This window comes from Dendrobates tinctorius, unplaced genomic scaffold (genome assembly GCF_039654945.1).
Source record: "Dendrobates tinctorius isolate UK_male_01 unplaced genomic scaffold, ASM3965494v1 ptg000078l, whole genome shotgun sequence".
Classification (NCBI taxonomy): domain Eukaryota; kingdom Metazoa; phylum Chordata; class Amphibia; order Anura; family Dendrobatidae; genus Dendrobates; species Dendrobates tinctorius.
Genome location: NW_027361746.1, coordinates 2,419,847 through 2,437,185, shown reverse-complemented (window position 1 = coordinate 2,437,185; position 17,339 = coordinate 2,419,847). Strand labels below are relative to the sequence as shown.

The 17,339-nt window shown below is 44.2% G+C and overlaps 1 protein-coding gene across 2 annotated transcripts in view; it reads left to right on the top strand.

Annotated features, from left to right (window-relative positions):
• ITGA2 (integrin subunit alpha 2) overlaps positions 1–17,339 on the top strand; it is a 192,664-nt gene that overhangs the window by 145,071 nt on the left and 30,254 nt on the right. For both annotated transcript variants that reach the window (XM_073583396.1, XM_073583397.1), the window contains 6 exons: positions 9,380–9,534; positions 12,763–12,873; positions 13,425–13,507; positions 13,789–13,930; positions 15,190–15,282; positions 16,983–17,059. In XM_073583396.1, the coding sequence (XP_073439497.1) occupies positions 9,380–9,534; positions 12,763–12,873; positions 13,425–13,507; positions 13,789–13,930; positions 15,190–15,282; positions 16,983–17,059 (661 nt within the window). The remainder of the gene's footprint in view (positions 1–9,379; positions 9,535–12,762; positions 12,874–13,424; positions 13,508–13,788; positions 13,931–15,189; positions 15,283–16,982; positions 17,060–17,339) is intronic.

The window sequence follows — 17,339 nt, the reverse complement described above, 5'->3', positions numbered from 1 at the left end:
GCTGACACCCGGCACTATGTGTCAGGGGCGGTCACGGACCGCCCCCGACACATTAACCCCTTGCACACCGCGATCAAACGCGATCGCGGTGTACCGGGAGTTAAAGGGAAGCATCGGCAGGGAGGGGGCTCCCTCCGTGCTTCCCTGAGCCCCCCACGGCAGCGCAATGTGCAGCGCTGCTGCGGGGGACTCCTATCCTCCAGGCCCCCGAATCCAAGATGGCGACGGGGGCCTTCGGGGGCCTGGGGAAGCTGGCTTCCTCAGTGCCTGCAAAGCGCAGGCATGAGGAAGCCTTGTGCACTGCCTGTGACAGATTGCTGATCTGTCACAGTGATCTGTGATGTGACAGATCAGCGATCTGTCACAGGACAGTGATGTCCCACCTGGGACTATGTAATAAAGTAAAAAAAAATTTAAAAAAAAGTGTAAAAATAAATTAAAAAAAATCGCCAAATAAATTAGTAAAAAAAAAAAAAAATATTCCCCAATAAATTCATTTTTTTAAAATAATAAAAAAAAAAAACAATAAATGTACACATATTAGGTATCGCCGCGTCCGTAACGACCTGCCCTATAAAACTGTCCCATTAGTTAACCCCTTTAGCGAACCCCTTAAAAAATAAAAATAAAAAACGAAGCAAAAAATAATGATTTATTATCATACCGCCAAACAAAAAGTGCAATAACGCGAGATCAAAAAGACGCATATAAATATCCATGGTACCGCTGAAAACGTCATCTTGTCCCGCAAAAAACAAGCCGCCACACAGCATCATCAGCAAAAAAATAAAAAAGTTATAACTCGCAGAATAAAGCGATGCAAAAATAATTATTTTTTATATAAAATAGTTTTCATTGCATAAAACCGACAAAAACATAAAAAAATGACCTAAATGAGGTATCGCTGTAACCGTACTGACCCGAAGAATAAAAGCGCTTTATCAATTTTACCGCACGCGGAACGGTGTAAACGCACCCCCCCCAAAAGAAATTCATGAAACGCTGGTTTTTGTTCATTCTGCGTCCCAAAAATCGGAATAAAAAGCGATCAAAAAATTTCACGTGCCCGAAAATGGTACCAATAAAAACGTCAACTCGTCCCGCAAAAAATAAGACCTCACATGACTCGGTGGGTCAAAATACGGAAAAATTATAGCTCTCAATATGTGGTGATGCAAAAACTATTTTTACAATAAAAAGCGTCTTTTAGCGTGCGACAGCCGCCAAACATAAAAACCGCCATAAATAGTAAATCAAACCCCCCGTTATCACCCCTTTAGTTAGGGAAAAATAATAAAATAAAAAAAATGTATTTATTTCCATTTTTCCATTAGGGTTAGGGCTAGGGTTAGGGCTAGGGGTGTGTTGGGGTAGGGTTAGGGCTAGGGTTAGGGTTAGGGCTAGGGTTAGGGCTAGGGCTAGGGCTAGGGTTAGGGCTAGGGCTAGGGTTAGGGCTAGGGTTAGGGCTAGGGTTAGGGGCGTGTTGGGGTTCGGGTTGGAGTTAGAATTGGGGGTTTCTACTGTTTGGGCACATCAGGGGCTCTCCAAATGCAACATGGCGTCTGATCTCAATTCCAGCCAATTCTGAGTTGAAAAAGTCAAATGGTGCTCCTTCCCTTCCAAGCTCTGCTATGCGCCCAAACAGTGTTTTACCCCCTCATGTAGGGTATCAGCCTACTCAGGACAAATTGCAAAACAATTTTTGGGGTCCAATTTCTCCTGTTACCCTTAGGAAAATAAAAAATTGGGGGCAAAAATATCATTTTTGTGGAAAAAAAATGATTTTTTTATTTTCACGTCCGAGTGTTATAAACTTCTGTGAAGCACTTGGGGGTTCAAAGTGCTCACCACACATCTAGATAAGTTCCGTGGGGGGTCTAGTGTCCAAAATGGGGTCACTTGTGGGGAGTTTCAATAGTTTAGGTACATCAGGGGCTCTCCAAACGCACATGACAACCGCAGACCATTCCATCAAAGTCTGCGTTCCAAAACGTCACTGCTTCCCTTCCGAGCCCCGACGTGTGTCCATACAGTAGTTTTCTCCCACATATGGGGTGTCAGCGTACTCAGGACAAATTGGACAACAACTTTTGGGGTCCAATTTCTCCTGGTACCCTTGGGAAAATAAAAAAAATGGTGACTAAAAGATCATGTTTGTGGAAAAAATACGAATTTTTTATTTTCACACCCGGGCGTTGTAAACTTCTGTGAAGCACTGGGGGGGTCAAAGTGCTCACCACACATCTAGATAAGTTCCTTGGGGGGTCTAGTTTACAAAATGGTGTCATTTGTGGGGGGTTTCCACTGTTTAGGTACATTAGGGGCTCTCCAAAGGCAACATGACACCCGCAGACCATTCCATCAAAGTCTGCATTCCAAAACGTCACTACTTCCCTTCCGAGCCCTGACGTGTGCCCATACAGTAGTTTTCTCCCACATATGGGGTAGCAGCGTACTCAGGACAAATTGGAAAACAACTTTTGGGGTCCAATTTCTCCTGGTACCCTTGGGAAAATAAAAAAAATGGTGACTAAAAGATCATGTTTGTGGAAAAAATACGAATTTTTTATTTTCACGCCCGGGCGTTGTAAACTTCTGTGAAGCACTGGGGGGGTCAAAGTGCTCACCACACATCTAGATAAGTTCCTTGGGGGGTCTAGTTTACAAAATGGTGTCATTTGTGGGGGGTTTCCACTGTTTAGGTACATTAGGGGCTCTCCAAAGGCAACATGACACCCGCAGACCATTCCATCAAAGTCTGCATTCCAAAACGTCACTACTTCCCTTCCGAGCCCTGACGTGTGCCCATACAGTAGTTTTCTCCCACATATGGGGTAGCAGCGTACTCAGGACAAATTGGAAAACAACTTTTGGGGTCCAATTTCTCCTGGTACCCTTGGGAAAATAAAAAAATGGTGACTAAAAGATCATGTTTGTGGAAAAAATACGAATTTTTTATTTTCACGCCCGGGCGTTGTAAACTTCTGTGAAGCACTGGGGGGGTCAAAGTGCTCACCACACATCTAGATAAGTTCCTTGGGGGGTCTAGTTTACAAAATGGTGTCATTTGTGGGGGGTTTCCACTGTTTAGGTATATTAGGGGCTCTCCAAAGGCAATATCACACCCGCAGACCATTCCATCAAAGTCTGCATTCCAAAACGTCACTACTTCCCTTCCGAGCCCCGACGTGTGCCCATACAGTAGTTTTCTCCCACATATGGGGTATCAGCATACTCAGGACAAATTGGACAACAACTTTTGGGGTCCAATTTCTCCTGGTACCCTTGGGAAAATAAAAAAATGGTGACTAAAAGATCATGTTTGTGGAAAAAATACGAATTTTTTATTTTCACGCCCGGGCGTTGTAAACTTCTGTGAAGCACTGGGGGGGTCAAAGTGCTCACCACACATCTAGATAAGTTCCATGGGGGGTCTAGTTTCCAAAATGGTGTCATTTGTGGGGGGTTCCACTGTTTTGGTACATCAGGAGTTTTCCAAACGCGACATGGTGTCCGATCTCAATTCCAGCCAAAAACGTCAAATGGCGCTGCTTCCCTTCCGAGCTCTGCCATGCCCCCAAATAGTGGTTTACCCCCACATGTGGGGTATCAGCGTACTCAGGACAAATTGCACAATAACTTTTAGGGTCCTGTTACCCTTGGAAAAATAAGAATTGAGGGTGAAAAGATCATTTTTGTGGAAAAAATATGATTTTTTAATTGTATGGCTTTATGTTATAAACTTCTGTGAAGCCCATGGGGGTTCAAAGTTCTCACCACACATCTAGATAAGTTCCTTAGGGTGTCTAGTTTCCAAAATGGTGTCATTTGTGGGGGTTTCCACTGTTTTGTTACATCAGGGGTTTTCCAAACGCGACATGGTGTCCGATCTCAATTCCAGCCAAAAACGTCAAATGGCGCTGCTTCCCTTCCGAGCTCTGCCATGCGCCCAAATAGTGGTTTACCCCCACATGTGGGGTATCAGCGTACTCAGGACAAATTGCACAATAACTTTTAGGGTCCTGTTACCCTTGGAAAAATAAGAATTGAGGGTGAAAAGATCATTTTTGTTTAAAAAATATGATTTTTTAATTGTATGGCTTTATGTTATAAACTTCTGTGAAGCCCATGGGGGTTCAAAGTTCTCACCACACATCTAGATAAGTTCCTTAGGGGGTCTAGTTTCCAAAATGGTGTCATTTGTGGGGGGTTTCCACTGTTTTGGTACATCAGGGGTTTTCCAAACGCGACATGGTGTCCGATCTCAATTCCAGCCAAAAACATCAAATGGCGCTGCTTCCCTTCCGAGCTCTGCCATGCGCCCAAATAGTGGTTTACCCCCACATGTGGGGTATCAGCGTACTCAGGACAAATTGCACAATAACTTTTAGGGTCCTGTTACCCTTGGGAAAATAAAAATTGGGGTGAAAAGATCATTTTTGTGGAAAAAATATGATTTTTTAATTGTACCGCTGTACGTTATAAACTTCTGTAAAGCCCTTGTGGGTTCAAAGTTCTCACCACATATCTAGATAAGTTCCTTGGGGGGTCTAGTTTCCAAAATGGGGTCACTTGTAGGGGGTTTCCACTGTTTAGGTACATCAGGGACTCTCCAAACGTGACATGGCGTCCAATCTGAATTCCAGCCAATTTTGCATTGAAAAAGTCAAACGGCGCTCCTTCCATTCTGAGCTCTGCCATGCGCCGAAACAGTCGTTCCCCCCCACATATCAGGTATCTGCGTACTCAGGACAAATTGCACAATAACTTTTGCAGTTCAATTTCTCCTGTTACCCTTGGTAAAATAAAAAAAATTGAACCTGAAGTATTTTTTTTATGAAAAAAAGTTAGATGTTCATTTTTTTTTAAATATTCAAAAAAATTCCTGTGACGCACCTAAAGGGTTAATAAACTTCTTGAATGTGGTTTTGAGCACCTTAAGGGGTGCAGTTTTTAGAATGGTGTCACTTTTGTGTATTTTCTATCATATAGACCCCTCAAAGTGGCTTCAAATGTGATGTGGTCCTAAAAATAAAATGGTGTTGTAAAAATGAGAAATCGCTGGTCAACTTTTAACCCTTATAACTTCCTAACAAAAAAAAATTTTGGTTCCAAAATTGTGCTGATGTAAAGTAAACATGTGGGAAATGTTAGTTATCAAGTTTTTTGTGTGCCTTATCTCTGTGATTTAAGGGCATAAAAATTCAAAGTTGGAAAATTGCGAAATTTTCAAAATTTTCGCCAAATTTCCGTTTTTCTCACAAATAAACGCAAGTTATTTGAATGAAATTTTACCACTAACATGAAGTACAATATGTCACGAGAAAACAATGTCAGAATCACCGGGATCCATGGAAGCGTTCGAGAGTTATGACCTCATAAAGGTACAGTGGTCAGAATTGTAAAAATTGGCCCGGTCATGAACGTGCAAACCACCCTTGGGGGTGAAGGGGTTAAAATACAGTGGGGCAAAAAAGTATTTAGTCAGTCAGCAATAGTGCAAGTTCCACCACTTAAAAAGATGAGAGGCGTCTGTAATTTACATCATAGGTAGACCTCAACTATGGGAGACAAACTGAGAAAAAAAAATCCAGAAAATCACATTGTCTGTTTTTTTTTCATTTTATTTGCATATTATGGTGGAAAATAAGTATTTGGTCAGAAACAAAATTTCATCTCAATACTTTGTGATATATCCTTTGTTGGCAATGACAGAGGTCAAACGTTTTCTGTAAGTCTTCACAAGGTTGCCACACACTGTTGTTGGTATGTTGGCCCATTCCTCCATGCAGATCTCCTCTAGAGCAGTGATGTTTTTGGCTTTTCGCTTGGCGACACGGACTTTCTACTCCCTCCAAAGGTTTTCTATAGGGTTGAGATCTGGAGACTGGCTAGGCCACTCCAGGACCTAGAAATGCTTCTTACGAAGCCACTCCTTCGTTGCCCTGGCGGTGTGCTTTGGATCATTGTCATGTTGAAAGACCCAGCCACGTTTCATCTTCAATGCCCTTGCTGATGGAAGGAGGTTTGCACTCAAAATCTCACGATACATGGCCCCATTCATGCTTTCATGTACCCGGATCAGTCGTCCTGGCCCCTTTGCAGAGAATCAGCCCCAAAGCATGATGTTTCCACCACCATGCTTTACAGTAGGTATGGTGTTTGATGGATGCAACTCAGTATTCTTTTTCCTCCAAACACGACAAGTTGTGTTTCTACCAAACAGTTCCAGTTTGGTTTCATCAGACCATAGGACATTCTCCCAAAACTCCTCTGGATCATCCAAATGCTCTCTAGCAAACTTCAGACGGGCCCGGACATGTACAGGCTTAAGCAGTGGGACACGTCTGGCACTGCAGGATCTGAGTCCATGGTGGCGTAGTGTGTTACTTATGGTAGGCCTTGTTACATTGGTCCCAGCTCTCTGCAGTTCATTCACTAGGTCCCCCCGCGTGGTTCTGGGATTTTTGCTCACCGTTCTTGTGATCATTCTGACCCCACGGGGTGGGATTTTGCGTGGAGCACCAGATCAAGGGAGATTATCAGTGGTCTTGTATGTCTTCCATTTTCTAATTATTGCTCCCACAGTTGATTTCTTCACTCCAAGCTGGTTGGCTATTGCAGATTCAGTCTTCCCAGCCTGGTGCAGGGCTACAATTTTGTTTCTGGTGTCCTTTGACAGCTCTTTGGTCTTCACCATAGTGGAGTTTGGAGTCAGACTGTTTGAGGGTGTGCACAGGTGTCTTTTTATACTGATAACAAGTTTAAACAGGTGCCATTACTACAGGTAATGAGTGGAGGAAAGAGGAGACTCTTAAAGAAGAAGTTACAGGTCTGTGAGAGCCAGAAATCTTGATTGCTTGTTTCTGACCAAATACTTATTTTCCACCATAATATGCAAATAAAATGAAAAAAAAAACAGACAATGTGATTTTCTGGATTTTTTTTTCTCAGTTTGTCTCCCATAGTTGAGGTCTACCTATGATGTAAATTACAGACGCCTCTCATCTTTTTAAGTGGTGGAACTTGCACTATTGCTGACTGACTAAATACTTTTTTGCCCCACTGTAACTCTCGTTACCCAGTAGGGTATTTGCACCGTTGTGCCTTTTGTTTCTTATTTTGACCATCATGGTTTGGTTTTGTTTTTTCCAGTTGTTTGCCCAGTTGTATTGGCAGCTTCCCCACTTGAACTGCAGAGATCATGAACGCTGAATGGTCCAGAATTGTTATTGTATATAGTTTGCATCTCTTTAGGTGCTCTCTCTTGGTTTTACATAGAACTCTCTCTTCTTGAAGGAGGAATTACCTCAGCATAAGGACATTTCTAGACATGTTGGCCGGACCTGTGTATTATTTGCACTTATTGATAATGGTTAATATATTTTTGAAACAGAAAGCTAGAAAGTGATAATGCTTAATGACAGATTTTATAGTGAATGTTTTACAAATGTCGAAATTTAGTAAATGGTATACTAAAGAAATTTTGAAGTCCAAATGCCTTGAATGTGAATAAAGAATTGAAGTTACAGGTGATGAACCAGACACCAGCAGTTGTCATAAGAAAGTAAGAGAATGTGTAGAGTAACAGAACAGAGATGTGTTGCTAGGAAAAGGTGAATTGATATTGAGTTGCTTCCATAGCACTTTAAATTAGGTAGCATAATTTTGAATTTAGATAGCTAGTTAAAACTGTTTGCAACGTTCAAGAAACCGTGCCTCCCACATTGGGAAGTCTAGTATAAGAAATGTTTATTCAGCATTACAAAAAAATTTGTATGTTCCTGTATTGTCAACTTTGTTTGCCTTGCAGCCCGCGGACGTGCTGTGTTTAACGGGGGGTATGTGGTGCCCCTGAGGCTCAGTCGCCACAGAGGTACTGCACCTCCTCCTGAGGTGTGGTGCCCCACCATCCAGGTAAGTTGGAGGCTCCTGACCACGCTCCAACACAACACGGTAGTTCATCAAAGCCACATTGCGGCTCCCTGCTTGGAGTGTAGCGGAGCACCTTTGGTGGCTCCCTGCTTGGAACACGAAACGTGCTGTTTGGTGGGTGGAGTTAGAATACATAAAAGAGCGGGAAGGTTTAGGATTTGAGGTCAGTCAGTCAGAGAGTCACTCGGTGAGGAGTGAGGAGAAAAGATCCCTGAGAGAGGGATGGAGGAAGGAGGTGCTGCAGCAGATCTCAGTGACCTGGGTCTGCTGGCACGGGAAAGGAAAGAAGGAGAAAGACATTGAACCGAAACCTGATCTTCCATAAGAAGGATAGACTAGTACGGAACGAAGGAGTAAAAGGGAACAGAGGACGTGGGTTAGGAGAGAACCCTGCCTAGAAGTTCTAAGCGCAAGGCCGGGGCCCGGTCCCCGAGGTTGTATGGATACTAATGGTCCGACAGCAGACACCGGTGGAGTAGTGAGCTGTAAATGCACTACTCCCATCTAAGACTTGGGGGCACAACAGCAACTTGGATAGTGAGCCGGGACTCAGGAGTAAGGAGTCCCCGAAGCAGGCTACAGCTGTCTGGGAGTACTTCACACTTAAAGGCGCTATAAGAGTAGACGTTCAGAAAGGCACATGTTGGCGGAGTGTTGGAAGGGAGCATTCCATCTGGCCTGGAGGTTGATTGAGTCCCTGACCCGGAGGACACAGCACGGAGGCAGGCACCTGTGTGTACTACAGACTGTGAGTAAAGCTTTGGAACTACACACCTGGTGTCCTCCATTGATTCTTGCGCCAACACACCCAGCACCGTAACATCTGGGTACCAGCTTCTACACCGCTTGTGCCTCTCCTTTACCCCTACATCTACACTGCCCTGGGGCTACAGCTCCACCTGTGGGGAGCTTCACCATCTTGGCTGCAACACAACACCATCCCCAGAGGATCTGCACGCAGCGTCGGCTCAACATGTCACTTGCTGAACACCACAGGTGGCGTCACGAACTATTCCATTAATTACATTCCACCATTCAAACTTCCCCTGTTAATTGGGCGCCCAGGGCCATGGACCGGGTCACCGCTGCTGTGACACATCCCGCCGACGCCGGCCCGGTACCGAGTACCCCGCGGCCCTGGGAGGGCGACCCAGATACATCAGAGGGGTCTAACATCATCCTAATGTAATGGGTCCTAGTATTGGCTTTTTAATAGAAATATGGTTGTTCCTGCGTAGCTACCTCACCATCAGGATCAACGCAAGAAACCTGTAAGCTCTGATTTACTACAAACAGACTCCGAGAACAGACCCATAACTAGATCAGTGGTGACTCCGTCAGCAGCCCACCAGTAAAGCGTTCTTCTGTTATGGTGGATTGATGATACTCATTATTATTATTATTATTAGTGTTGTCTTTCTCCTATTTTTGCTCCTCCATGCAGTGGCGATCACTTACAACACAACGTTAGATGCTGATCTCGAGGCATCAAGAGTGACATCCAGAGGGCAGTTTAAGGAAAGTGGAGACCGATTCCTAACTAAGGCCATGGACGTAAGCACAAAGGAATCCTGCATTAATCACATTGTTAACGTTCAGGTATGTTGAACTGTAACACAATTTTTAGGTGTAAAGTGATCGTCAGGCCAGTCAGTGTGCAGGGACCTACAGTGTGGCGCCAATCCAGCTTCAGATCCTCCAATGTCAAATGACCAAAAAAGCAAGTGTCTTTTATGCTAGAATTCTGACAGAAATCACTTCTAAAGGTTCTGAAATTTTTTACGCCAGTGGCGTTTCTTACTCCACAAATCTTACTCCAGTGCCTGACTTGAGGTGCATGCCACTTGTTAGATGCTCCGGATTGGGTAAGAGCCGTGCGCCCTTAATAAATCAGGAGAGTCTGACTCCAACACCCACCCTCATCAAGACCAGCATTAACATCGCCCGTCTTAATTAATCTGGGCTATATCTTCACTTTGCACTGTAATAATACGTTTATCAATGCATAGGTTACTAAAAGCCCCAATTGCATCCAAGATCCCTCATACATAATTCTCCAAACATGAAGTTATGCTAAACCCCTCGAACAGAGGCATAAGATAGGTGGGTTGGGTGTTTGATAGGGGTGCACCAGAAGGCCACTTTAACTACGCAATTCAAGAGTAACTATATCTCATTATTTCTGCTTAAAAATGTATTTTTATTATTTTACCTATTTCTTTCACTGATCAAATATGCGCAAAAATGTCTACAAATCTGTCTTCAGTAACGGAGGAAAATACACCTGCTGCCTATAGATGTCTAGGGAGAGACGAGAGGACAGAAGCTAGAGCCCAAAATAAGCAAAGAATATGTTTTATCTTCTAGTGACTAAAGACTGCATATAGAAAACTAATAAAAACTGTAGGATACAAGTTATGTAATGGCCAGAAATATTGTTATTTGTTATGTACACTCAGTATTTGCCCCAAGTGAAGGAAAGCCTATCTAACCCTCTTTTTGAATCCCACTTACCTTGGCATGGTATATATTCCTCTTCCTTCTATGCTTTAGCTCATTCAGTATTTGCTTAAGCCAGATCCAGATGGGTATCTTCTGCATGTGACGGACAGATGGATGTGGTGAATGATGCGCTCATCTCATCAGAGGCTACTGACGTCTTATTGTGGATTCGTGTCTGAGCCAACCAGACTGCTCAGTCCTTCCACATTATACGGATTTGTGACCTTAGCTGCCAGTGTTCTGGTTAGCGCTTCTACAATAAGTTCACTGCTTCCAGTGCAGCTATAATTATAACACCATAATAAACGAGGCAAAGACGCTGCTACTAATTATAATGGATGTTAACAGGAAGAAGGAAAAGTGCAAGTGTAAACCCTCCCTCCAAAAACAGATAAAATGTGGGTTATTCCCAAGATACTAACTAATTCCCTATAGAATAGGGGTTATTTTACTGATCACTGGGGTCCAACCAACTTTGCTCTTGAACAGAGCGGAGGTGCACTTTCTCGGTTTCCACTCCATTCATTGTCTATGGCAGGGTTCCCCAACTCCAGTCCTCAAGGCCCACCAACAGATCATGTTTTCAGGATTTCCTTAGTATTGCTCAAGTGATAATTGCTTCACCTGTGCAATACAAAGGAAATCCTGAAAACATGATCTGTTGGTGGGCCTTGAGGGCTGGAGTTGGGGAACTCTGGTCTATGGGACTTCCAGAGAAAGCAGTCCCGTTATCAGTGCTATTGTGACACAGATATGTCAGAAGCTGCAGACTGTTGTACTGCATCTGGCTGCAGAGGGTCTCAGCAGTTTGCTTTGCAGACTTCTGCCTGGTCCTTCTGACTCTAGGACCCATTGGCTACCTCCCCAGGCTCTAATGGTCACACCTGGATCTGGGTGTTTATAACTATTATTATTTATTATTATAGCGCCATTTATTCCATGGTGCTTTACATGTGAGGGGGGTATACATAAATACAAGTGCAGTAATCTGAAAAAAATACAAGTCACAACTGGTACATGAAGAGAGGACCCTGCCCGCAAGGGCTCACAATCTACAAGGGATGGGTGAGGATACAATAGGTGAGGTGTTATGAATGAGTCACCCTAGGAGGCAAAAACAGAAATACTAGCTAAGTCCAGAAAACCAGAGAAGTTGGCAGCTATCGGATTGCAGACCCCTGAACCTATCAACAACAACTAGCAGTAGCTGTGGGGGGTTCCTATGGTGCCCTAGACCCCTCAATCACAGCCGGAGAACTAAATAGACTAAAGACAGAAAAGGACATCTAAACTGCCCCAGAGCAGACCCCAAAGCAATAGGCAGCCCCCAACATATAATAACAGTGAAGCAAGATGAAAAAACACTCACACAGATAGAAAGATAGGCTGAGCAAATGATGGGGCCCAAGCTAACTAAATAGGACAGGATAGAAAAGCTGCTGTCTGCAATCCGCCAAAAACCCTATCAAAACAAGAGCCAACAGACTGATAGGGAAAAAAGCCCTGAAGACGCTAGGCTTCAAAAAGACTATATCAGTACTCCGGTATTTTCTGAAGACACAGCACACATCTCGGCGTGTGACAGCGAGAGACCAACGATCAGCGAGCTCCCAGCGCCATACAGGCGCTGGGAGCTGGTATCCAGGGTAAACAGCGTGTAACTAAGTGCGGCGTGGCGCTTAGTTACACGCTGTTTACCCTGGATATCAGCGTGCTCACTGGTCCTGATCGCTGATGAGTCTGCCTATGTGACAGCTCACCAGCGGTCAGCTAACTATGTCCCAGCGATCTCATCCACGTCTGATCATTGGTGGGATTGCTGGGACATTGAAGTGTGTAACAGGGCCCTTACTCTCTCTGACCTCCCACTATCAGGAAGTGCCCCCTTTCATTAACACTAGTGCCCACCCACTGGGCTAGTCCTGTCAATAACTATTCCTTATCTCATACGCTAACCTATTATCCTTATTCTATGCCTTTTGTAATCTTAAGCTCACCCTATACTAATACTCACATTATACATTAACACTTCACATGCTGTACATCACCATATTACATTACATAACGTAAGACACGCACTACTTTTTCATGTAAAACCACACGACAGTATTCACATGACGCTTTTGTTGTTTTCTGGGGCAGGAAAAGGGTAAAACAGAGCGCATCCCTACAGAGTTTGGCTATAATGGAGGTCATTTAGGTTGTCTGTAAGTAGCAGATATAATTTAGACATAACTCAATGTATTGCATTAAAGTTTGACAACTGCACCAGTGAATGGTGGGAATAATTGGTCTTGATGTCTAAACCATTGATCTCTGTTACAGGAGACGTCCGACTCGGAGAACGCCCTGGCATTGCGAGTTAATATTGCTGCCCAGAAACCGGATAGCAGTCCAGTATTAAATCCGTATACATCGGGCCCCCGTGCATGGTTTGTGAGTATAAAATAAGTAAAATATCAATTTATTACCCGTAAGCCGAGACCGGTTCTTCCCCTTAGTCTTAATGAAACCCACAAGTAGTCGGTACGCCTGTCAGGCAGATGGCACCAAGGGTTTGCCACAATTAATTACTTATTCCGCGAGAGCAGACTCTTGGCAGTCCTCCATACACATGCGGATACAGCCACAATTCTCCAGCTGTAACGTCTGTGCCATATTGGTATGCAATGAAATAACTTGTAAGCTATAGCAATGTGTTTAAAATAGAAGATATTGATTATTGAAGAAAATATCCTGCGGTTTTAGGTATAAATCTCCTGTGCAGATGTACTGTGTCTCCATGGTGGCAGACTACAAACAACCCCATGTAGTGTGATCGCGCAGCGGTGATCCACACTTCTACCGTCCATAGTTTTTCAAGATCGAGGGACAGAAGTGGAGTCCCAATCGTAGTCACACGTGTAGTCCGTAAGCAAGGAGACACATAGGTCTGCACGGGAGCTGTGGACGGAAAATGTGAAATGTTTTCTCTCTTTTTACAATAGATTCCCTTCCAAAAAGACTGCGGTGATGATGAAGTTTGTCATTCGGACCTTTCCCTAGAAGTGTTGCAGAAACCGGACGTTGTGTAAGATTAGTTTTGCCTTGAGATCCCCAGCTCTTGTAAAACCGCATCTGACGAGAGCATGCTGAGACTTATAGTTCCAGACCAGCCGGCGTGTGTGTGTGTGTGTGTGTGTTTGTTTAGCTAGTAAAGGTGACGTGGGCAGTGATTGATGGAGGTTTGCCTGATAACACAGCTCTGCTGAGAGGTAGCCGCACTCTGCTACATCTGGACCATATTACTTAGGCATGAATGACTGACTGCATGTGGCCCTATACACACCAGTGATCCCTGGCTTTCTGCAGGAGTTTACCATACATAGTCAGCGACAAAAACCGACGACTGATGTTCCAAGTAACGATCAGGAATAAGAAGGAGAATGCCTATAACACAAAGCTCAAGGCGCTTTTCTCAGAAAACCTTTTCTTTGCATCTTCAACTTCTCCAGTAAGTACATTTTTTTTTTTGCATTTTACAAATATATTAAAAGATAATATAGATTTTTGAAAACATTTTATTGTACCCGAATAAAAAAAGTCATTTTGATTACAATTGACCTACAGGTTTGTGTCTGCAGCCCCTCTTCCGACCTATTTGTCTCCATGGCTACAGACTACTGTAACACAATTACTGGCGTGCCTGCATGGTTCCCCCTTCTCTGCCATGTCGGGATGCTGAACCTGCTCCCCTAGGTCCTAGTGCAGCCAGTGCCTGAACCTGCTCCACGAGGTCCTTGTGCGTCCTGTGCCTAAGCATGCTCCCCTGGTCCATGTGCGACCATTTCCTGAACCTGCTCCCCTGGTCCATGTGTGGCCAGTCTCTGAACTCTAAAACCACAACAGCGGTACCTGTATCCTGATTCCGGTCTGACAGTATCTGCACTAGTTCCCGAGACTTGTGCGTCTGAAGGCGTACCTATCACCGCATTCCGTGTCATTGTCTGTTCTACCCGAGAAGTAGTCTGAATGTAACCCGTCCGTGCCTGTTATGGCGAACCTGACACTTGAAGTCACCAGCCGCGGTATCAGGGACTGCCTAAAAGTGGTACCTGGTGGCTACCAGTGTGAGGAAGGGCTAGGGCCATAATCGTGGCTGAGAGTGTGCTTTACCGCACCCTGGTCTCCGATCACATGAATATGATGTCCCCTCTGCAGCATACCTTCTGCTTCACCTTCTGCACCGTCAGGGTCCACGAAGCACGTGCACCACCTGCGTGCGTGACAGCTACAAACACACCACGCAGTCTTCTGTCTCTGCCTCCTATCTTGCTAACCTAAATAGCATTGTTCGGTTAGTCAGCAGTAATAATGGAGGCACATAGGTTTGGATGGGAGCTGTGTACACCCAATAGCACGATATTTTTCATATATTTTAGATGCTTTGGAGAAATCAGACATTTCAATTGTAAAGTTAAGATAATATGTAATTATAAAAGCAAGTGGATAATATCTGTCCATCTGTACACTGGTGGACACAGACAGGAGATGCTCCTGTGCAAGAACAATATATGAGCTCTTTGCAGTCCAGTAGCTCCTCATAATGCATAATTCCGCTTGCCGTGTAGATGGTAGTGGCCCCCGTTACCTATTGGGGCCCCAACGTGACCTCACAGGTTGCACCAATGATACTTCCGCCCCGGCATCTAGAAATGTTCCAGGTGATTTTGTGCAATCCTTCTGTGCTGACACAGTTCCTTTATGTTGCAGAACGACGGAACAGAAGTTTTGTGCCAAGTCGGCAATACTCAGGGGTCCGTCAGCTGTCAGGTGGGATTCCCTTTCCTGAAGGACCAGCAAAAGGTATTTTAAAGTTATTAACATTTCTCGGAGAGCACCCAATATTGTTTTTTGGTGTAGGGTAATGCAAGAAGGTTGATCCATAATCCATGGTGTGAAGGGGGTTAGAATGTAAAATTCTTGGATGTCTAACACCGCTTTGGGATTATAGCGGTATTTCCATCTCAGTAATGATTTCCAGGGTTTGATCTTTGGGACCCCCACCGATCCTAAAAATAAAGGGGTCGCATTGCTACTTCTGAGCGGTGCCCCTTCACAGGTTTTCCTCTGCACTGGGGGCATCCTGAGCCAACTGGTGCAGCGAGGCTGTGTTCAAGCACATGGGGGCAGCTGCAGGTCCCCGCTCAGATTTTCACTGTGCAGGGAAAAAAGTATAGAGAATGCAGCTCTGAAGGAGCAATGCAGCCCTTCATTCTCCTGAATGATGGGGGCACCAAAAGTCAGACCCCAGTAATCATACGGTGATGGGGAATTGTCTAGGTCTCTTCATTTTGACCATAATTACATTATTATTGAATCCAGATTTATTTATAGATATTGACCTTTTAATCTTCTGATTTCCTTAACGATGCAGCTAATTAAGATATATACAATTTTTGACCTCTATTAATGCCACCAACTGAGTTTCCATCAGGGTCTGAAATAGCACAGAAAGAGGACTTAAAAATCCTCCAATAATAGAAAACCGCAAAAGAGCAAAAAGGTTTACCCTTCCAGGCCTCCAGACAAATGCAGGATGCAGTGGACCCATATAATTGAGGTGGTAACACAGGTGCAAGAATACTGATAAAACAACCGCTCACAGCCTACCAATACATGCGCCATCAAAATGCATGCCATGTGAACAGACACCGCAGTTTACAAGACCAAATGGGCCCAACTGCACCCTGAATAAAAAGTGCAAAAAACACATTAAAAAATGTGGAGTATTAGCTGATATTTTGGCCAAAATACGTGAGCCCGTAACCTGCGCCAAAGGTCTCCACGTTTACGGGTACTAAATCCTAACACTGAAACAGCACAGAAAGAGGACTTAAAAATCCTCCAATAATAGAAAACAGCAAAAGAGCAAAAAGGTTTACCCTTCCATGGCGCTGAGCAGCCCGCCTGAGCTAATAGAAGGGTGTCACTACTAGGCTGGCCTGGATGCTGTGCATGGCCATAGTGTGAACAGCGCCGCATACAAGATTTATTGTGCATCAACATACCAGGCAGCCACCCCCTCCATGTATTGGTAGGCTGTGAGCGGTTGTTTCATCGGTATTCTTGCACCTGTTTTTCCATCCTAATTATATGGGTCCACTGCATCCTGATAGTGCATTTGTCTGGAGGCCTGGACGGGTAAACCTTTTTGGCTCTTTTGCGGTTTCCATCAGGGTCCCCAACCTTTCCTTAATTCTATTAACAAACCTGTAGTGAATGCAAAAATAATGTCATTAAGGAATCTGGAAAAATTTTCTGACAACCCTGTAGCAGCTTAATTAGTGATCACATATGTTGTCACCAAGCACGGAGATACAGGTGTGATACACCCAAGTATAACTTTACGCCTGGGCAAAATCTACAACAGCCCCTGAACCGCATAATTTTCTGCTCAGACTGCGGGGCTCGAGTGCGATCACAACCTCTGCACCCCGACAACTACCCTCCAGATGATGCCGCTGCTTTCCGACTACCTGACAAAACCATGTCTTCATATCTAGGTTACATTTGATATTGGATTTGATTTCAACCTGAAGTATCTTCATGACAAAACCTATATCTACTTCCAGGCTACAAGGTACGGTCCATGTTAATGTAGATTTGTGCCATATTACAGAGCTTGTCCATAAACTACGTCTTCATAGCAGCTCAACGTCATTCACTTCAAGTATTACTATCCTATTTCTTTCTTTAGTTATTCTCCAGGCATTGCAAAGCTTTAATTTCTGTAATAAGCTTCATTACCTTTTTTTTTTACTTTCTTCTCTCCCAAACACCATGCTTCAGTGCTGTTTCACATGGCCAGTCCATGCTCCTTTAGAAGCTGCCTTCAACTGCTGCTCAGCCAAGATCTGTTC